Source organism: Somniosus microcephalus, chromosome 5 (assembly GCF_052327205.1).
Source record: "Somniosus microcephalus isolate GS21.2 chromosome 5, FLI_Smic_1.0, whole genome shotgun sequence".
In the NCBI taxonomy this organism is placed as follows: Eukaryota; Metazoa; Chordata; class Chondrichthyes; order Squaliformes; family Somniosidae; genus Somniosus; species Somniosus microcephalus.
This window is the reverse complement of record NC_140991.1, coordinates 197465538-197488169: the sequence shown is the minus strand read 5'-3', so window position 1 is coordinate 197488169 and position 22632 is coordinate 197465538. Positions and strand designations below refer to the sequence as shown.

Sequence of the window (22632 nt, the reverse complement as noted above, 5' to 3'; positions counted from 1 at the left end):
AGCTTCAGGAGAAAGAGCTAAAAACTGCAGATGCTGCTTTGGGTACCCAGAAGTTATGTCAAGCAACCAGAAGAAACTAGTTTGGACAAATTTGGGTACATTACACACGATACTATGGCTTGACGACAAGATTTCATCTTTTCATATGGACTAGGAACTTGAATGTCAAGTAGATCATTTCCATCCAACTGTCTGCAAAACTGATTTTGCAGATGTGTCGTGGCAGACTGCAATTCTTCACTGCAAATAAATGAATCAAGGATTTAACTATGGGCTACAACAAGCATGAATTGTCATTCAAATGACTACATGGTTCAGAATTATCTGAATAAACAACAGTATATTGGTCAAACAAATGAGGAATTTCAGTTTTATAGGCAGCCAACCAAGTTTCCTGGAATTTTAAGTCCATTGTATTCCTCAATGCAATCAAAACTTTTATCATAGTTGCATTTAAAATTACAAAAGTAAGAGCAGCTGCAAAATTTAGTCCTTTCTCCTGAAACATTGAAAGTAGAGATGGAATGGGAAGAATCTGCAGAGCAAATAGTGTCACAAGTGACACTGTCAGACAAACAAAGCATTAAATAGCAGTCATGTTAGTTATGATTGATGTTGCTCACATGAAGACAAACACAGAACATTTGACCAGAACCCATAAGTATGCTCCTATGAAAGCCATAGTGTGCTCCCAGGCTGGAAGGAGTTTCCAGTCAGGTTTATTGAGATGCAACCTTTTATTTGACCAGATAATGAAATTGAACATTGACTTTTCTAGAGCTTGCTCAATCTCTGTAAACATTAACCACTCCATGTGCAATCAGCACCAGGCAGACAACTGCAATACAAACCCAACTTGCTGCCCAGCACCCCAGAGTGCCAAAAATTGACTTTTTGGCAGAAAATTTGGAAACCGGATATTTCTGAATTTTTCCTGACAGCTAACAGAAACAATCTAGTGAATTACCTGCTTTGTTGCAATAAGGCACAGAAATGGACAGCTTACAATGATGATTCATGTAATTTCCTTCACCTCCCATTACAACAAATAATTTAAAAGAATGAATTTCTTGGACATTTCTTCGCAGAAATGCTTTTCTGCTGCTTTGAAAAGATCTTGGGCTATGAAATTCAACTTTTTATATTGCCTCATTGGGACAACTTTTGAAAAATGATGACCTTCCCACTTGGATCTCAAGTTCACGCAGTCATGCAGACCAGCTCATTAGAGAAGAAAGCCAATTCTGAGATTTATTTTGACAAGTTTGATTTTTCAGCTCGTTATTATGCAGATGCCATGAATAACTGCTCACCAGTGGAACTCTACGCTTTTACAACTTGACTCTGCTTATTTGCCAAAATATGAAACCTTGGTTTACTGCAGGCTGCAAGTTTTTCTTTAGCTTTGTTCCAAGCAATGAATGACTTCCTGTTGAACTTTGGATTCTCTTTGAATCACATCCATATAGATAATTAATAATTCTTTCTAATAAATTTTACATACTTTCCATTTTCCACCAATTTCCCCATTATTGATCAGTCAGTAAAACTTTGTGCTATAGGAACATTTCATACAATTTCAGGATTTTTGCTTTACTGACCATGTATCTTGCAGCCATAGTCTCAACCATCATGGACTCCCTGGTATACTGCACTTTGAGACAATCCTTCAACATCTGCCTCTGACTTTAGATGATTGATTTTGTTGCTTGGTCTGATTGGAATTGAACTCCAGTTGTCTTTACAAATCATAATAAACAGTCTAAACGATGCTACATAAAACACAAGAGTATACCAACATGCTTGGTCCAATAAAAATAGAACAAAATGTGCACAGAAAAATTCGGGTGGGGTGGGGTTGGGGGTGTCCACAGCACAGCCTGTGGCAGAGCAGTAAATGACAGACCGGAACTTAAGGAGTTGCGCATGCGCTAAATCCTGAAGTTGCGGTCAGTTTCAAAGGCGAAATGATAGCAAACGCAGCCAGTTCGCTGTCATCAGGCCAGCAAGTTCTGGGCTAATGAATTATATTCTGTAGTTTTGTCCACTCACTATCTGTGTCCCTTTACAGCTTCCTGCTCCCATTTGCACTACTTATTGGCCCTCCTAACTTAATGTAATCTGCAAACTTGGATATACTGCTCTCTCTATTCCTTCATCCAAGTCATTAATAAATATAGTAAAAGGTTGCGGCTCCAGAACAGATCTCTGGGGTACAGCACTTGTCCGATCCTGCCAATCGGAGTACCTACCCTTTATGGCCACTCTCTGTCTCCTACCTCCCAACCAATTTCCAACCTATGTCAAAGGCTACCTCCAATTTTGAGCACACTCATTTTTGCTAATACTGGAAACTCTCGTTTAAACGGCACCTAAATATCCGGAATTCTCTAATAACCGGCAAAATTCATACTCCGAAAGCAGCACCTCAATAACCGGAAATGTTGCCGAGTCCGAGTCTCCCACAGTGGCCGAGTTAGTAAGTGGGGGTAGTTCTTCAAACCGCCACTTCTTGGCGCTGTCGGAAGTCTCTTCCAATCCGAGTTATGGATTACCCTCAACTGGCAGTACTGTACTTAATCAAGCATCTTCCACCATCCATTTAACACAACATTCTGTGGGTACCCAATTATACTGCACATTTCTTGATTTTTTTTACTTTTGTTTGTTAAAAATAGCCTCGGTAGATATACCTCTCTGTTAGCCAGAATTTTTAATCAACCGGCACCATCCCGATCTCGTCGGTGCCGGATACGAAAGAGTTTCCTGTAATCTCTTGTGTGGCACCTTATCGAATGCCTTCTGGAAGTCCATCTAGATAACCTACCTTATTAGTGACCTCAAAAAAATTCAACTGGATTTAATCTTTGTTCCTGGCTCAAAGCAATTCATGGACTCTTAACTTTGCTGATTTATACATTCTTTAATATAAATTTCCATAAACAAAAATACCAAACAAATGTTCATAATTTATGCTGTTGCCCACTTTTTAAACAAACAAATTCTCTGCTGTCAAGTAGAATAGAAGGGAGTAGCTTGTTGTGATTGACATGGACAGCAGCCAATCGGGAGAATATAATTCCAGCTAGGTTTACATTATTTGAAAAAACAAGATTATTATCCTTATTCTACCTGAATTCAACTGAAATAAATACATTCTCGATAAACAATCTTTTCTAACAGTCAATAAATAAATCACTGCTACTCTAGTCACGGGTGCTATCTGTGAACAGTTAATATTAAAAAGCAGAAGGTAATAAGTTTAAATGCCATCGCTTTCATGAAATAAAAATAATAATTCAATTTCCAGTTTTTCAGTCTTTTGGGAAAAAGCAAAGATTGCATGTTGGGAAATTCTGAAAAATATATGCTTAAAATGCATAGATCTGATTGGAAACTGTATTCAACGGAATATTTTTACCTCAACAGTTAAAGTCTAGGCTTCTGCGACAGACTGAGACCTTGAACTGTAGGGCAATGGGAGTCGACTTCATGAAAAACAGGAGAGCAGACAGCTTAAGGAAATGACTAACACCATTGAACCAGAGTAGATCTGCAGTAGACCTGAATTCTGAAGAGGGATTTGATCTAGTAGCTATTACAGATATGGCTTAGGTTTGTAACCTAGTATTTCAAATTTGTGCTAGAATATAAGGATATCCTGGGGTTATGTTAAGACTGATAGCATTAAGAAATAGGAAGGGAAATGGTACAATTCTTGGTGTGTATTACAGGCCATCAAACAGTGGAGATGCGATCTGCAGACAGTGTAGAGAGATACGTATGAACAAAGCCTTTCCACCATCTACAAGGCACAAGTAAGGAGTGTGATGGAATACTCTCCACTTGCCTGGATGAGTGTAGCTCCAACAACACTCAAGAAGCTCGACACCATTCAGGACAAAGCAGCCCGCTTGATTGGCACGCCATCCACCACCTTAAAGATTCACTCCCTCCACTGTGGCTGCAGTGTGTACCATCTACAAGATGCAATGCAGCAACTCGCCAAGGCTTCTTCGACAGCAACTCCCAAACCTGCGACCTCTACCACCTAGAAGGACAAGGGCAGCAGGCGCATGGGAACACCACCTCCCAAGTTCCCCTCCAAGTCACACGCTATCCTGACTTGGAAGTATATTGCTGATCCTTCATCGTCGCTGGGTCAAAATCCTGGAACTCCCTACCTAACAGCACTGTGGGAGTACCTTCACCACACGGACTGTAGTTTCTATGTTTTTTCTATGGACTGCAGCGGTTCAAGAAGGCGGCTCACCACTACCGCCTTCTCAAAGGCAATTAGGAATGGGCAATAAATGCTGACCTTGCCAGCGACGCCCAGATCCCATGAACGAATTTTTTTTTAAAAGGCAATAGTATTGGGTGATTTCAACTACTCGATACACTGGAATAAAGGTATTGAATGTGATTAAAGGGCAGGCTGCATTTGGGATAAGCGATAAATTTGTTGAGCAATTTAGGAATGCATGGTTTAATAGAGGGCAACCAGCACTCATTTGTTAAAGGCACGTAGTGTTTCTGAATGAGTTTTTTGATGGTGACTGGATAGATAAAGGGAATGTGGTAGATGTAATTTACATAGAAACATAGAAGATAGGAGCATTTATATGGATTTTCAGAAGGCATGCCCAATAAGGTGTCCTAACAAGGCTTGTTATAAAAATTCAGGTGTATGCTATAAGTGAAAAGGTAGCAGCCTGGATAGAAAGTTGATGAACAGTTACAGTTGGATGAACAGGATACAGTTAGGATAAAGGCATGTTGCTTAGATTGAAAGGTTGGAGGCCATGTATCTCGGAGTGAGTGTTGGGGCCACGTTATTTTTGGTATATTTAGATGATTTAGACTTTGGTATAGGGCCATGACCTTGAAATTTGTTGCTGACATAAAAGTAGAAGGTTTGGCAAACAGCATGAAAGACTGTAAAAGACTTCAGGAAGACCGATTAGCCGAATGGGCAAATAGGTGGAAGATGCAATTTAATATAGATAAGTGTCAGATTATAAAACTTTGGAAGAAAAAAACAAGGAATGGGATTATACACAATGGAAAGACACTGAAGGGAGTGGCTGAACAGAGACCAAGGGGTTCAGTAATTCGCTGAAAGTGCAAGTGAAGGCAGATAAAGCCATAAACAGGCTAACTGCATTTTAGGTTTTATAAATAGAAGCATAGAGTACAAGATTAAAAGTAGTAATGATGAATGTATATAAAACATTGGCTAGACCACAGTTACGTACTGCGTAGTTTCGGCACCTGATTATGGAAACAACAACTTGCATTTAAATAGCACCTTTTACATAAATGTCCCAAAGCGCTTCACTGGTGTTATCAGACCAAAATTTGACAGAGCCTCATAAGGAGCTATTGGGACAGGTGACCAAAAGCTTGGTCAAAGAGGTAGATTTTAAGTAGTGTCTTAAAGGAGGCGAGAAAGATGGAGAGGTTTAGAGTGGGAATTTCAGACCTTAAAGCCTAGACAGCTGAAGGCATGGCCACTAAAGGTGGGGCAATCAAAATCGAGAATACACGAAGCCAGAGTTGGAGGAATGCAGCATACCCAGTGGGTTGTAGGGCTGCTGGAGGTTCGAGATAGGGAGGGGCAAGGCCATGGAGGGATTTGAACACGAGGATGAAAATTTTAAATTTGAGGCGTTGCTGGACTGGGAGCACAAGGTGATGGGTGAATGGGATTTGGTATGAGTTAGGATACGAGCAGCAGAGTTTTTGATGAGCTGAAGTTTACGGAGGGTGGTAGATGGGTGGTCGGTCAAGAGAGCATTGGAATGGTCGACTGGAGGTAATAAAAGCTTGAATGAGGGTTTCAGGAGTGTAATGAACATTAAAGCCATATAGAGCATACAGTGTAGGCATTGGCCTTGGCTCAGTGATGGCACTGTCACTTCTGAGCTGGAAGGCTGTGGATTCAAGTCCCAGTCCAGAGACTTCAACACACAATCTCAGCTGACACTTCAGTGCAGTATTGAAGGAGTGAAGATGTTAAACAGAGGCCATGTCTATCCTTGGGTAGATGTAAAAGATCTCAAGACTATTCAGAGAAGAGCAGGGAGCTCACCCGGTGTTCTGGCTAACTTTTATCCATCAACCAGCATTACTAAAACAGATTATCTGGCCATCTATTTCATTGTTGCTTGTGTGACCCTGCTGTGTGCTAATTGGCTGCTGCATTTTCCTACATTACAGCAGTGACTGCACTTCAAAATTACTTTTTTTGTCTGTGAATCACTTTAGATGAACCTGAGATCATGACAGGTTCTACATAAATCATAGAATCGTACAGCACAGGAGGAGACCATTTGGCGGCTCATGTCTGTGTGGGTTCTTTGAAAGAACTATCCAATTAGTCAAACTCCTCTGCTCTTTCCCTATAGACCTGCACATTTCTCAAGTATACATCCAATTCCCTTTTGAAACTTATTATTGAATCTGCTTCCACTTTTTAGGTAGTGCATTCTAGATCATCATAACTTGCTGTGTAAAATAATTTCTCTTAATTTCTCCCCCTGGACTTTTTGCCATTTTATCTTAAATCGATCCTCTGGTTACTAACTCTCCTGCCAGTGGAAATAGTTTCTCCGTAACTACTCTTATCAAAACCCCTCATAATTTTGAACACCTATTAAATCATAGCTTAATCATCTTTACTCTAAGGAGAATAATCCCATCTTCTCTAGACACCGCGCCCTTTCCAAGTGGTGGTCCACTTCTGTCCGGCGAAGTACAAATGCACTTTTCTATTCCTTCAGTTAATTGATGTGGTGCTTCCCAGGCCCAGCATGAGAACAGCTTTGGAGAAAAGCTTATTAACATTACTAACCAGTGAAAATGTGGGAGAGCACCACCACCCCCTTCCATGGGCCGTAAGCCCCACCAGGCTCCCAAGAGACTGGAGACCTGCTGTGTCTTCGCCACTGTATACTAAACCGCTTGGAACTGCTTCTTACTTCAAATAGAGTTGTGAGTGGCCCCTTCAGCTTTCCCTCATTCTGCTTCCTTGAGCTGATATTGTACAGGTGATGCCACTGAGAGCCCCCCCCCACCCCCCCTGAAGAAACTCTCAGGCTTGTCCTCATATTTTACTGTCCTGGTTTTTCTTTCTCCACTCTTGCCTACTGAAGCACTTTACTCTCCTGCTATCCCTACCCCCTAACTGTATCTTCTCTAAGGAGAACAATCCCAGCTTCTCTGGCCCCTCCACATAACTGAAGTCCCTCATTCCTGGTACCATTCTGGTAAATCTCCCCTGCACTATCTTCAAGGCCTTGACATCCAAGTGTGGTTCCCATGATTGGATACAATACGCTAGCTGAGGCCTAACCAGTGATTTACAAAGGTTTACCATAAATTTCTTGCTTTTGTACTCTACACCTCTTTTTATAAAGTCATGTATGTAACAGCCTCTCAACTTGTCCTGCCACCTTCAAATATTTGTGTATGTGAACCCCCATGTCTCTGTTCCTACACCCTTTTAAAATTGTGCCATTTAGTTTATATTGCCTCTTGTCATTTTTCCTTCCAAAATGCATTACTTCACACATCTCTGCATTAAATTTCATCTGCCATGTGTCTGCCCATTTTACCAGTCTGTCTGTGTCCTCCTGAAGTCTGCTGCTATCCTCATTTAAATTCTTTTAAATTATTCATTTCTTTAGATTCACCAAGATGATGCCAGGAATGAGAAACTACAGTTATCGTGAGAGACTTGGAATATTTCCAGTGGAGTAGAGAAGGCTAAGAGGAAGTTTAATAGACTTAAAAAAAAAATGTATAAACCAAGCGTAGTACCCAAGAGGGAAGAAATGAAAGGTGACGTGACTGGGAAGGGGAAGCAACAGGAGAGAGTAGACGAGAGGGGGAAAAAGTAGATCGAAGTAGAGAGTTCAGGCCCGGGGAGCGACAGCCAAAATATGCATGCAAATGGCCACCGAGGGAATTGGGTTACATAGACCATTCCATAAATGAGCCCTTGATCCTTGCTGAGCAGAATGTGACTGTATCTGGTGATGTAGCTATGCTCAGGAGTTGAAAAGGAACCTTTATAACTTTTATTTAGCTCACTGGACACAATGCCCTCTTATGCTCTTCCAGTCTTTGGATAGTATAAAAAATAAAAATTTTACCAGGATTTGTGCCTTAGACTAAACTAGCAATCGGGTTTACTAGAAATACAAAAATAGAACTCGGGAAGGATAGATTTAATTTGATTACAGAATATTTTAACTTGTACCTCTTTGGGTACAAAAAATAGAACAAATTCTTGAATTACTACTCTTGTATCAACCTTCCCAGCTTGGATAATTTTTATTCAGCGCATCCCTATATCCGAAGAAGAGAATTGAGAACAGTATTTCATTAGTACTGATTTGGTCATTGTGCTGAAGATATTGCACAGCTGTTGGTCATGATCCAATTCCAGTTACATGGATGCAACAATTCAATTGTCGTTTGCCTATCAGATAATTGTTCTAAGAAATTATCGGGCGGGGGAACACTTTTGAAATCCACCAATGCCACTGAAAACTAGGAGCAGAGTTGAACCAAACATATTCCTTTGCAGGACCTGTTTGTAACTGCTCTGAGAGAATTACATCATTTTATTGGGACCAAGTGACCTCTTTGAAAGTTATTTTCTGTTTGTCAGCTCGCCAGAGAAATCCCAAGAGATCAGCTTTACAATAAGGCTGAGAACACATTCTGTGAAATAATTTGTACGTTTCTAGAACTCCAATGCTGAATTTATTCTGAGCACTGAGAATCATTTCATCACTGGATGTGATGGTGTTGCAAGTTGGTTTAATATGAAGCCAAATGGAAAACCAGGCAATAAATACTTGAAATTGACACGGTGCAGTAATGTCTCATTCAATTATTGTTTCCATTTGCATTAACTGGATGGGGGTGCTTCTTTGGATATGCTTTTAATCTCTTGTGGACAGACATGATATTTACTGCATTCTTCGGTTGGGCCATACCCATTGGCTGAAAGACCTTGAAGTAGGTGAACAAAGGATTGCAATAAAATAAGCAAGGTGTGTGGGTACAACCAATGAAAAATGTACAATTCATGTGCAGCAGGTGTCATTTGTTAAAGGGATATTCCACATGCTTAGTGTTCAATAACCCTTTCCTTCCTGTTGTATCTGATTTTTCCAGTTTTGACCCACCATTCTTTTAGGTATTGAAATTTTAGACAAAGTAAACAGGAAGTGTTTTCTGCATTTTATTGTGGGTAACACATTGTGTTCAACACTCAAGTTTGAGTATATCAGAATTTCAAGAGAACGGCCCAGATTTTGTGTTGAGAATAATGGTGAAGCTATAATGCTCACCGTTATTATGGAGTAAATCGGGGACAGCAACTTCTGAGTCCACACATGCGCAGTTAAACGTGAAAATCCGGAAGTTACTGTCCGATTTGTGCTACTCCTCCACAAGCTTCGCTCCACTGGTACCTCATCGATAGATTTGACATCGAAATCCATGTAAGGGTGTGAAGTTGCGGTACTTGTCCTCTAGTTACCTAGTAAACATGCCAGAAAAAGTTAGGGCTGGTGCATTCAGGTGTAAGTGAATTTTTAACGGTGTGATATGTCTTAAAGGCAAACAACCTCTCCGGCACTGAAAATTTAGTTTTACAAGTGTGGAGCCTCATTTCTTCAGAATTTATTTCTTTTTCTTTTTCTTTGTCTCTCATCTCTCAATTCCATCTTTTTTTCCTTCTCTTTTCACTTTCTGTATATGATTTTGCAATGAATTAAATATTCTAATTTATACTTCATGGTTTAGACTCTGTCTCAGTGAGGATTCTTGAATCCGATTGGTTGAAGAGACACGCTGTTACGTGCCCTGTTCACACGCCACAGATCCCCTGTAGAGGGCGACGTGCTGGAAGTGATCTCCAGGAACCATAAATTGCCGCTCAAAAGCCTGCAAAAAATGTCTGTGGGCAGCTGCAAGCATGATGAGCGGCGTTCATACATTTTTAAGCATTAATGTACAGTGATTTTGTGATGTCACTATCTTTATGTGGGTTACAATAATATTTAGCTACCTTTTTAAGGAAAGAATTGTCTGTCCTTTTTTAAACCTATAAACAAGCTCTCACTTCATATTATCTGATATTTGACTTTATACATGTAATATCCGGGGTTGAACAGTACACACTTTTACTATAATTTGCTTTCAGGGATTGACGGGGTTACCTTTTATTTTCCTTGTACTTGGATAACAACAACAAATGCACTTAAGTCAGTGTGACTTGGGCTGTAAGTTAGTTTATTAAAAATTAAACAGAAATCAATGTAGCAGATTTCACATGATTTTAATGTACCTCTATGCAAAAATATCTGACAGATCACTAATTCTCTTAATACTCCACCTGGACCTGTAGCCTTAACACTAACACGAAGCTTACATAAGGTTTAATCTATGGTCACGGTTCAGGTGTTTGCCTCTGCATTAATGGAACCAAAAGAACTGATGAAGTGGGCGAAGGCAGTGATGCTGGTAGGTACAAGGATAGTTACCTCCTGACTACAGAGCTGTCTGTCAAAGTGGACTTCAAAGATGTTTAAACACTGTCACTTAAAAACCTGTTTTCAAGACTTCCATTTGTATCCAAGACAAATAAACTATATTGTGATTTTTTCTTACTAATGCGAACATGCCAAATATTTCTCATTACCTAGACTGTAAGTTGGTCTGTTTTTATAAAGCGATATTTTGCATACTAGACGGCATTGTATATCACCAGCACAAGGAAACAAGTTGTGCTTAACTCGAGGAACAGCACCTCCTCTTTCTATTGGGCACTTTACAGCCTTCTGGACTCAACATCGAGTTTAACAATTTCAAACACTGGTGAGACCACACCTCGAGTACTGTGTACAGTTTTGGTCGCCTCATCTGAGGAAGGATGTTCTTGCCATGGAGGGGGTGCAGCGGCGATTCACCAGGCTGATACCAGGAATGGCGGGAATGACCTATGAGGAGAGACTATGTAGTTTAGGGATGTACACACTGGAGTTTAGAAGATTGAGAGGGGACCTCATAGAAGTGTATAAAATTCTGACAGGTCTAGACAGACTGGATGCAGAAGGAATGTTTCCCTTGGCGGGTGAGAACAGAACTAGAGGACATAATTTAAGGATAAGGGCTAAACCATTTAGGACAGAGATGAGGGGGAATTTCTTCACTCAGAGAGTGGTGAACCTGTGGAACTCATTGCCACAGAGGGCAGTGTACGCCAGCTCATTAAATATATTTAAGAGGGAATTAGATATATTTCTACGGGCAAAAGGGGTTAAGGGTTACGGAGAGAAGGCGGGGACGGGATACTGAATTAAAGGATCAGCCATGATCTCATTAAATGGCGGAGCAGGCACGAAGGGCCGAATGGCCTACTCCTGCTCCTATCTTCTATGTATCTATGTATCTATGTAAACCATAACCTCTGCCCCTATTTTTTCAGATGGCAGCTGTTGATGATTCTGCTATACCCATTTACACCTCTTCTAGACCCATCTTTTTGTTTCTTTACTTTTTCACTACCATCTCCTTTTGCTTTCTGCAATCATACCTTTTGTCATTTAATCACTCCTGCCCTCCTCCCTATCACAGACCTTCCCTTTTGTTCTATCCTCCCCTCCCTCTTTGCCTGCTCTTGCTTAAAATCTGTTACATCTCTAACTTTTTCCAGTTCTGACGAAAGGTCATCGACCTGAAATGTTAACCCTGTTTCTCTCTCCACAGATACAGCCTGACCTGCTGAGTATTTCCAGCATTTTGTGTTTTAGAAACATAGAAAGGAGTAGCAGGAGTAGGCCATTCGGCCCCTCTAGCCTGCTCCGCCATTCAATGCGATCATGGCTGATCATCCAAGTTCAGTACCCGGTCCCTGCTTTCTCCCCATACCCCTTGATCCCTTTAGCCTTAAGAAATATATCCAACTCCTTCTTGAATATATTTAATGAATTGGCCTCCACTGCCTTCTGTGGTAGAGAATTCCACAGGTTCACCACTCTCTGGGTGAAGAAATTCCTCCTCATTTCTGTCCTAAAAGGCCTACCCCTTATCCTTAGACTGTGACCCCTGGTTCTGGATTCCCCGACCATCGGGAACATCCTCCCTGCATCTAGTCTGTCCAGTCCTGCCAGAATTTTATAAGTTTCAATGAGATCCCTCTCATTCTTCTAAACTCCAGTGAGTACAAGCCCAATCGACCCAATCTCTCCTCGTATGTCATTCCTGCCATCCCAGGTATCAGCCTGGTGAATCGTCGCTGAACTCCTTCCATGGCAAGAATATCCTTCCTCAGATAAGGCGACCAAAACTGCACACCATACTCAAGGTGTGGTCTCACCAGGGCCCTGTACAACTGCAGCAAGACATCCTTGTTCTTGTACTCAAACCCTCTCGCTATGAAGGCCAACATACCATTTGCCTTCTTAACCGCCTGCTGCACCTGCATGCTTACCTTCAACTGGTGCACAAGGACACCCAGGTCTCGTTGCACTTCCCTTTCTCCCAATCTATTGCCATTCAGATAATAATCTGTCTTCCTGTTTTTGACACCAAAGTGGATAACCTCGCATTTATCCACGTTATATTGCATCTGCCATGCTTCTGCCCAATCACCCAACCTGTCCAAATCATCCTGGAGTTTCTCGGCATCCTCCTCACAGCACACACGCCCACCCAGCTTTGTGTCGTCTGCAAATTTGGAGATATTACATCTAGTTCCCTTGTCTAGATCATTAATATATATTGTGAATAGCTGGGGCCCAAGGACCGATCCCTGCGGTACCCCACTAGTCACTGCCTGCCACTCGGAAAAAGACACGTTTATTCCAACTCTTTGCTTCCTGTCTGCCAACCAGTTCTCTATCCAAGTCAATACCTTGCCCCCAATCCCATGTGCCTTAATTTTACACGCTAATCTCTTATGCGGGACCTTATCGAAAGCCTTCTGAAAGTCCAAATACACCACATCCACTAGTTCTCCCTTATCTATTTTACCAGTTACATCCTCAAAAAATTCCAGTAGATTAGTCAAGCACGATTTACCTTTTGTAAATCCATGCTGACTTTGTCCGATCCTGTCACTGTTTTCGAAGTGCTCTGCTATTACATCTTTTATAATGGACTCTAGCATTTTCCCCACTACCGATGTCAGGCTTACCGGTCTGTAATTCCTTGTTTTCTCTCTACCACCTTTTTTGAATAGTGGGGTAACATTAGCTACCCTCCAATCCATGGGAACTGTTCCAAAATTAGATGGAATCTGGAAGATGACCAGCAATGCATCTACTATTTCTAGGGCCACTTCCTTAAATACCCTAGGATGTAGATTATCAGGCCCTGGGGATTTATCGGCCTTCAATCCCATCAATTTCCCTAACACCATTTCCCTACAAATACTGATTTCTTTCAGTTCCTCCCTTTCATCAGACCCTATGTTTCCTGACATTTCTGGGAGGTTATTTGTGTCCTCCTTTGTGAAGACAGAACCAAAATATGTATTTAGTTGGTCTGCCACTTCTTTGTTCCCCATTATAAATTCCCCTGATTCTGACTGCAAGGGACCTACGCTTGACTTCACCAATCTTTTTCTCTTCACATATCTATAAAAGCTTTTACAGTCAGTTTTTATGTTCCCTGCAAGCTTACTCTCATTCTATTTTCCCTTTCTTAATTAATCCCTTTGTCCTCCTTTGTTGAATCCTAAACTGCTCCCAATCCTCTGGATTACTGCTTTTTTTGGCCAATTCATATGTCCTCTCCTTGGATCTTATGCTATCCCTAATTTCCCTTGTTAACCACAGTTGAGTCACCTTTTTTGTTTTATTTTTATGCCAAACTGGGATGAACAAATTCTGTAGTTCATCCATGCGGTCTTTGAATGTTTGCCATTGCCTATTTTTTATTTTAGTCATTGAGCAGCTCTGCCATAACCTGAGAATCTGTTTGAATCTGCCCTACAAGATTGTTTAGTTGCCCTATATGGTCCTTAATGGCCTCCTGACTTCTGACATAATTGAAAAACCTTTTTGCTATTACGGTCAGAATTACGCACCATTTTTTCCAAATATCTTGGCTACTCTGTGTCCCTCAATTGCATTTGATAGTTTTCCATGTTCTCCTGTGTTAAATGCCTTTTGTGTAGAGTGCCTTCTGTTTCAATCGAATTCCTTGCCAAGCATAATGGTTTTGTTTTGCCATGTGTCCTTCATTTAATTATTGGGACCTATAACATATTTAGAAAAGATAGAGGGGAAAAAGGGGAGGTGGAATAGCTGTACTTATTAAGGATAACATAATGACAGGAAAAAAATGACGTAGGTATCAGCAAGACAAAAATAGAATCCATATGGATAGAGATAAAAGATAATAAAGGATAATCAATCATACTAATAGGTGTAGTCTACAGAGCACGTAATAGTGGAAGGGAGGTGGAGGAAGAAATATGCCGACAAATTAGGGAAATGTGTAAAAAACATATAATAATGGGTGAGTTCAACTACCCCAATATTAATTGGACAGAAGAGGTAGGTAAAGGAGATAAGGGATTGGAGTTCCAGTGTGTACAGGACTTCTTTTTAACCCAATATGCAAAAAGCCCAACAAGGGAGGATTCACTATTGGATCTAGTAATGGGGAATGAACTAGAGCAGATAAGAGAAGTAAAAGTAGGGGAACACCTAGGCAATAGTGACCATAATATAATGCACTTTAAGATAATAATTAAGAAGGACATAAGTATGACAAAAACCAGAGTAATAGATTGGAGAAAAGCTGATTTTGAGGGGCTGAGAATAGAACTTGGAAAAATAAAATGGGCAACAATATTGGCAAACAACGATGTAGAACAGCAATGGGAAACATTTAAAACGGTATTCAACAGAGTGCAGGAACAATGTATTCCGCTAAAAGGAAAGAACAAACTAAACACTGATGAGACTCCATGGATGAATAAAGCCATAAGGGAACAATTGAGGGATTAAGGAAAGAGGCATACATTAAGTACATAGCTATTCACAGTCGGTAGTGGTGTTCCACAAATCAGTGCTGGGACCACTGTTCACAATTTATATTAACGGTTTAGACTTTGGAATCAATAACACAATTTCTAAATTTGAGGCTTACACCAAATTGGGGGGGTGGATAGTCAATACTGAGGAGTACTGCAACAAATTACAGGAGGACATTAATAAACTTGCAGAATGGGCATATAATTGGCAAATGACGTTCAACACAGATAAATGTGAAGTACATTTTGGTAGGAAGAATAGGGAGGTCACTTATTACTTGGAGGGTGCGAGTCTAGGTGGGGTAGAGGAACAAATGGATCTCGGTACAAAGACACAAATCACTAAAGAGTTGCGACACATGTTAGCAAGGCCATTAAAAAAGCAAGCCAAGCACACGGGTTTATTTCTGAGGTATAGAATTGAAAAGTAGGGAAGTTATGCTAAACCTGTGTCGAACCTTGGTTAGACCACACTTGGAGTACTGCGTACAGTTCTGGTTACCATATTATAAAAAGGATATAGGCACTGGAGAGGGTGCAGAGAAGGTTTATAAGGATGATACCAGAAACGCGGGGGTATACATATCAGGAAAGGATGAACCGGCTGGGTCTCTTTTTCCTCTTGAAAAAAGAATGCTGAGGGGGTGACCGAATTGAGGTCTTTAAAATTATGAACGGTTTTGATAGAGTGGATACAGAAAGAATGTTTCCACTTGTGGGGCAGAGCATAACTAGAGGCCATCAATATAAGATAGTCACCAAGAAACCCAATAGGGAATTCAGAAGAAACCTCTTTACCCAGAGAGCGGTGAGAATGTGGAACTTGCTACCACAAGGAGTGGTTGAAGTGAATAGTATAGATGCATTAAGGGGAGGCTAGACAAGCATATGAGGGAGAAGGGACTAGAGGGTTATGCTGATGAATTTAGATGAGGAAAGACTGGAGGAGGCTCGAGTGAAGCATAAACGCCGGCATGGACTGGTTGGGCTGAATGGCCTATTTGTGTGCCGTATATCCTATGTAATCCTATTGGCTCCATTAATTCTGCCATGGTGCATAAGGAGTTAAAAACAAAAACAGCTTCACTCCCAGAAATCATGTCCCAGCTTAAAGCGACTCAATGTTAAGGAGTCGGCATTTGAGGAAGCAGCAGCAGAGGAGGCATACACAAATCCGTTGAATTCCAAAAGAACAGCAAAAGCAAGGAGTGACGTCACAGGACTGCAGGTAGGTGATTGGTGGGTGAGTATTAGTGTTTGATTCTCTCTGCCGTAACTAGATTAATTAATATAACTATAAATAATCGTGTGAATAAAGACTTGGAGAGCGAGAGAAGTGGCTGGAGATAAAGGTAGGCCTGACTTTTAAGACTCTTGGTCTTGAGTTTATTTATGTAAGTTAGTTAATAGTCGAATAAATAGAGGCAAGGCAGGGCATCTCAGTCCTGCGGAATGCACATCCTGTGCCATGTGAAAAATCCAGGACGCTTCCCGTGTCTTGGACAACCACATGTGCAGGAAGTGTCATCGGCTGGAGGAGCTCGAGCTCTGGGTTTTGGAGCTTGAGCAGCAACTGGCGTCACTACGGTGCATCCGGGAGGCGCAGAGCTACGTGGATAGCATGTTTCAGGAGGTGGTCACCCCGCAGCGCAAGAGTGTGCAGGCAGAGAGGGAATGGGTGACCATCAGTCAGGCAAGGAGGCCCAGGCAGGTAGTGCAGGAGTAAATACTGGTGAGGGCTATGGTTCCTCTGGGGAGTACAGCCAGAGCAAATTTCATGGCACCACGGGTGGCTCAGCTGTACGGGGGGGGGGGGGAAGGAAGAGGAAGATTGGGAAGGCAATAGTGGTAGGGGATTCGATAGTTAGGGGAACAGACAGGCCTTTCTGCGGCTATAGACGTGATTCCAGGATGGTATGTTGCCTCCCTGGTGCCATAGTAAAAGATGTCACTGAGCGGCTGCAGCATATTGAGGGGGGAGGGTAAACAGCCAGAGGTTGTGGTCCATATCGGTACCAACGACATAGTTAGAAAAAGGGATGAGGTCCTGCAGGCAGATTTTAGGGAGCTAGAAAGAAATTAAAAAGCAGGACCTCAAAGGTAGTAGTTTCTGGATTACTCCTGGTGCTACGTGTAAGTGAGTATAGAAATGGGAGGATAGAGCAGATGAATGCATGGCTGGAGAGATGGTGCAGGAGGGAGGGCTTTTGATTCTTGGGGCATTGGGGCTGGTTCTGGGGGAGGTGGGACCTGTACAGGCCAGACAGGCTGCACTTCAACAGAGCCGGTACCAATATTCTCGTGGGGAGGTTTTAAACTAAGGTGGCAGGGGGATAGGTACCAGGATGGACCATTAGAAAGGAGAAACAGGATTGGGAGAGACCGATAGCACTAAAGTAATAAATAGTAAGGTATTAGGTGGGATCAGCCTAAGAACACAGGATGGTCTAAAATAGGTTTACAGCGTACGTATGTGAATGCACAAAGCATAGTAAACAAGGCTGGTGAGCTGCAGGTGCAAATAGCCACATGGGAATATGATGTCATGGCAATAACAGAGACCTGGCTCTCAAAAGGGCAGGATTGGGTGTTAAATATTCCTAGATAATGTGTTCTGAAAAGATAGGGAAGGAAAGATAGGAGGTGGTGTGGCAGTATTGGTTAAGGAGGACGTTACAGTGCTGGGGAGAGAGGATGTCCTAGAGGGGTCAAGGACAGAATCTATATGGCTAGAGTTAAGAAATAATAGAGGTGCCATTACACTACTAGGTATATTTTATAGGCCACCAACTAGTGGGAAAAATATGGAGGAGCAAATTTGCAGAGAAATTAGAGAGATGCAAAAACTATAGAGTAGTGATAATGGGTGACTTCAACTATTCTAATATAGACTGAGATAGTAATAGTGTAAAGGGCAGAGAAGGGGAAGAGTTTCTGAAGTGTGTTCAGGAGAACTTTCTGGATCAGTATGTTTCCAGCCCAACAAGGAAGGAGGCATTGCTGGATCTGGTTCTGGGGAATGAGGTAGGTCAAGTGGAACAAGTGTCAGTCGGTGAATATTTAGGGAACAGTGATCATATTATCAGAAGATTTAGATTAGCTATGGAAAAGGACCGGGAGCAATCTAGAGTAAAAATACTTAAATTGGAGGAAGGCCAATTTCAGTGGGATGAGAACAGATCTGGCCCGGGTAAATTGGAATCCAAGATTGGCAGGCAAAACTGTAATGGAACAATGGGCTGCCTTACAGAGGAAATAGTTCGGGTACAGTCGAGGTACATTCCCACTAGGGGGAAAGGTAGGGCAACTTAAAGTAAATGTCAGAGCTCCCTGGATAACGAAAGAGATAAGATGAAGCGCATATGACAGAATGTCAGGTCAAGAATATATCTGAGAATCAGGCTAAATGTAGAAGGTTCAGAGGAGAAGTGAAAAAGAAAATAAGAGGGGCAAAGAAAGGTAATCCAAAAGTCTTCTATAGGCATGTAAATAGTAAACGGGAGGTAAGAGGAGGGGTGGGGCCAATTAGGGACCAAAAAGGAGACCTACGCATGGAGGCAGGGTATGGCTGAGGTGCTAAATGAGTACTTTGCATCTGTCTTCACCAAGGAAGAAGATGCTGTCGTAGACATAAAGTGAAGGAGGAGGTAGAGGAGATACTGGATGGGATGAAAGTTGATAGAGGAGGTACTGGAAAGGCTGGCTGTACTTAATGTAGATAAGTCACCAGCACCAGATGGAACGCATCCTAGTACGCTGAGGGAAGTGAAGGAAGAAATCGCGAAGGTACTAGCCATAATCTTCCAATCCTCCTTGGAAACGGGGGTGGTGCCAGAGGACTGGAGAATTGCAAATGTTACACCCTTTTTCATAAAAGGGTGTAAGAATAAACCCAGCAACTACAGGCCATGTCAGTTTAACCTCGGTAGTGGCGAAGCCTATGGAAACAATAACCAGGGACAAAATTAACAGTCACTTGGACAAGTATGGATTAATTAAGGAAAGCCAGCACGGATTTGTTAAAGGCAAATTGTGTTTAACCAACTTGATTGAGTTCTTTGATGAGGCAACAGAGGGCTGATGAGGGCAATGTGGTTGACGTAGTGTACATGGATTTCCAAAAGGAGTTCGACAAAGTGCCACATAATAGGCTTGCCAGCAAAGTTGAAGCCCATGGAATAAAACGGACAGTGGCAGTGTGGATATGAAATTGGCTAAGTGACAGAAACAGAGAGTAGTGGTGAACGGTTGTTTTTCAGACTGGAGGAAGGTATACAGTGGTGTTTCCCAGGGGTCAGTTCTAGGACCACTGATTTTCTTGATATATATTTAATGACTTGGATGTGGGTGTACAGGGCACAATTTCAAAATTTGCTGATGACACAAAACTTGAAGTATAGTGAAGTGAGAAGGATAATGGTAGACTTCAAGAGGACATAGACAGGCTGGTGGAATGGGCGGACACGTGGCAGATGAAATTTAATGCAGAAAAGTGCGAAGCGTTACATTTTGGTAGAAACAATGAGGAGAGGAAATATATCAGGGTTTTAACATTGGAAAAGGAAAATTTCTTTGTTCATTTTAGTATCTTTGTTAGCCACAAAAAAATTTAACTAAAGGACTTTTTTTGAGCAAGTTGGTATGCGTCTTTCTTCTCTTAACAATTGGTTCAGTAAGCAGGCACCTGCAAACATGTTGCTTGTCTATCCCCTGAAGGAACAGTTGCTGAAGAAAACCCTGAAAGAGTGGGAAGGTACATCAAATTGTTTTAACTGTTGTACTCAGTACTGTAATATTTAAATGTTTTTGTTAGGATTTAGTGAAGTTAAAAAGAAGTCTGAAATATCTCAGCTGCTATTGACCATTCAAAATCCCTGATACAGATGGGGGCAGTTTAGCAGTGAATTCCTACAAGCCTCACTCTCTCAATAAAGTTGTATCAATACCATATTGAACTTGTTGAAGGATATTTTGATTTATGTTTACAGTATCTTAGGAATTGGACAATAATAAGTTGTACACAGAACTCCACAATTATTTCTGTGTAACTGAAGTTTGGAGCTCTATAATGTGCTGATCAGGGCTAAATTTGATAAATAATTTGACCTACATGCTTGCATTGATCTTGGAGCATTAATGTCTTTAATATATTTATCAACACCTTACTGCCATCAAATAATGCTGTTCTTGATATTTTATAGCAAATTTCAACAATCTTTTTGTTTTGCAGACATTGTTCAGCAATCAGAAAAATCTTGCAAATAAGGAAGAAATAAGCGCTAAAAGTGACACATCAAAAAAGATGTCAGAAGCTTCCAAGAAGATGTCTGTGGAGAGAGTTTATCAGAAGAAAACGCAGCTGGAACACATCCTCCTCCGTCCTGACTCCTACATTGGCTCCGTGGAACCTGTAACCCAGGTGACAGATTTTTACTTATTTTCCTGTGGCATTCATTGCCTGTTGATGTGAAGTAAGTGATTTGCATTGTTTTAATTATTTTAGTGAAGACTCAAATATCAGTGAATGCCAGTTCCTAATATAAACAGTTTAGGTTTAGATGTTGTACTGGCTTTTAAATTGTTTTTGTCCTGTACTGGCCATCACGTATATTGGGATGTTAGTGATCACTAATCATCCCATATTCTTTTCAGAACTTTTTGTGGTGCCTAGACTACCTAGCATGACTTGGCAGTACTGGATGGCTAGGGCAGGGCATTTGTGTAATGAGCAAGGTTGTCACTTGCCTTATTTAGAATATTGATATAACACACTAAAGGAAAAATTGCACACTCATTATAAATTACTTCTTGCTGGAATTTTATAGCTCAAGATAGCTTATCCATACACAATCAAAGTTAAGAATGACCAAACCCATTGTATTAGCTTTTTTTTACCGTTCAAGTGGATATGGTGGGAATGTGAAATTTTCACACTATTATGCTCTGCTGAAACCCTCTGTAGCAGCATGAAAATTTCATTCCACTTCATTGATATCCTACTGTCAGCATTGATGAGAGTACTTTTGATCAGCGCTCTGGGTGCACCATTCCTGTGTTGTTCCAGTTTATTTTCAAATGTTACAGCAACCCAAAAATTAGGGTCTAAACTGAAATGGTCGTAATTATCTGAATATATAAGATTTCAAATTTCAAAATCGAATACATGAAGCCTTTTATATTCGGTACTGAAGATGCCAGGATAATAAAGGTCATTAAATGTGTTTTCTGGGTGCCTTCTTTTCAGCAAAGGTATTGGATAACTGTTCCTAAGAATAAGCACAAGAGCCATTTTAAAGCTAGATGTGTTGAATTTTCTGTATAGAATTCTTAAGAGGAATGCAATATTCCATAGGGAAAAAAGGAAAGTTTTTGTGCATAGCCAGATTTGATTGCAGAAAGTATTCACAACAAAACTGAAAAACTTTTCCAAATCAGTATTGAAATACGTACTTGAGGTATTCGTGAAAATAGGTTTGGGCACAGAAAAAGTCACAGACATTGGAAGAGTTCACAGTTGAGCATAAAGGATGGTGCTGAATTTTCAAATCCATCTATGATGACAGGTTAAGAGCTAAATCTGTATTATCTTGGGGGAGAAGAAAAGATAATGGAGATATGGTCCATGCTTTTAAATTTATGCATTTATTAATTTATAAAAAGAAATAGATTTTTAGAGGGTTGGCTAAAAATAATCAAATATACAGGTAAAGAATTTACTAAAGTTGCATTTTCTTTTCAGCCAATGTGGGTATACGATGAAGATGTGGGTATGAACTTCAGGGATATTACCTTTGTTCCAGGCTTGTACAAAATATTTGATGAGATTCTTGGTAAGTATATTTGTCTTGCTACCCTTGTTTCTCTCTCTTCCCCACCCACCACCCCGTCTCTCCTCTCCTCTCTCTCTCTTCCCCCCCCCCCCCCCCGTCTCCCGTTTCCCCCCCCGTCCTCTCCTCTCCTCACCCCCCTCCCCTGTCCCTTCCCCCTGTCTCTTTCCTCCCCACCCCTCCGTCTCTTTCATCCACCCCCCAGTGTCTCCTCCTCCTCCTCCTCCCACCACTGCCTCCTCCTCCCACCACTACCTCTTCCTCTTCCTCAAAATCAGGTGAAAACAACTTCCAAACCTTCAAAGAACAATGTCTATCTGCAAAACAAATTTAATGCAGTCCCATTTTGTGTGTGTGCCTAATACCACCCCTTTCCACTGTGCTTCCCCTTCAGCTGAGGGGTGACGTCTCCTGACTCTCCAGCTAGCACCATCTACTTCCTCGTATCTCACTCTCAGCTGCTCTTGCTCACTTGGGATTTATGTTTCATCCTGCACTCGTGCTTGACTCTCCAGTTCTCCCAGATAGCTGTGTCTGGGTTGGTGTTTCGGAAGGATGAGTGATGGTGTGTGCTGTAAAGTGCTAGCAAGACTGGACGCAGAAGGGCCTTGTTATTCCTCCTCTGTCTTGGCCACATTGAGTGGCGGAAGAGAGGTTAGAATGGGTTGCTGTGGAGTAGTGATCACATGTCACTTTCAGTAGAAGGAGTGATATAAGAGTTTCATGATGTATTTTGCA

The 22632-nt window shown here is 41.3% G+C and overlaps 1 protein-coding gene across 4 annotated transcripts in view; it reads left to right on the top strand.

The window, feature by feature from the left end:
* top2b (DNA topoisomerase II beta) overlaps nt 1–22632 on the top strand; it is a 214841-nt gene that overhangs the window by 37506 nt on the left and 154703 nt on the right. For all 4 annotated transcript variants that reach the window (XM_085988535.1, XM_085988534.1, XM_085988533.1 and 1 more), the window contains exons 2-3: nt 20298–20486; nt 21807–21897. In XM_085988535.1, coding sequence (XP_085844661.1) covers nt 20298–20486; nt 21807–21897 — 280 coding nt within the window. The remainder of the gene's footprint in view (nt 1–20297; nt 20487–21806; nt 21898–22632) is intronic.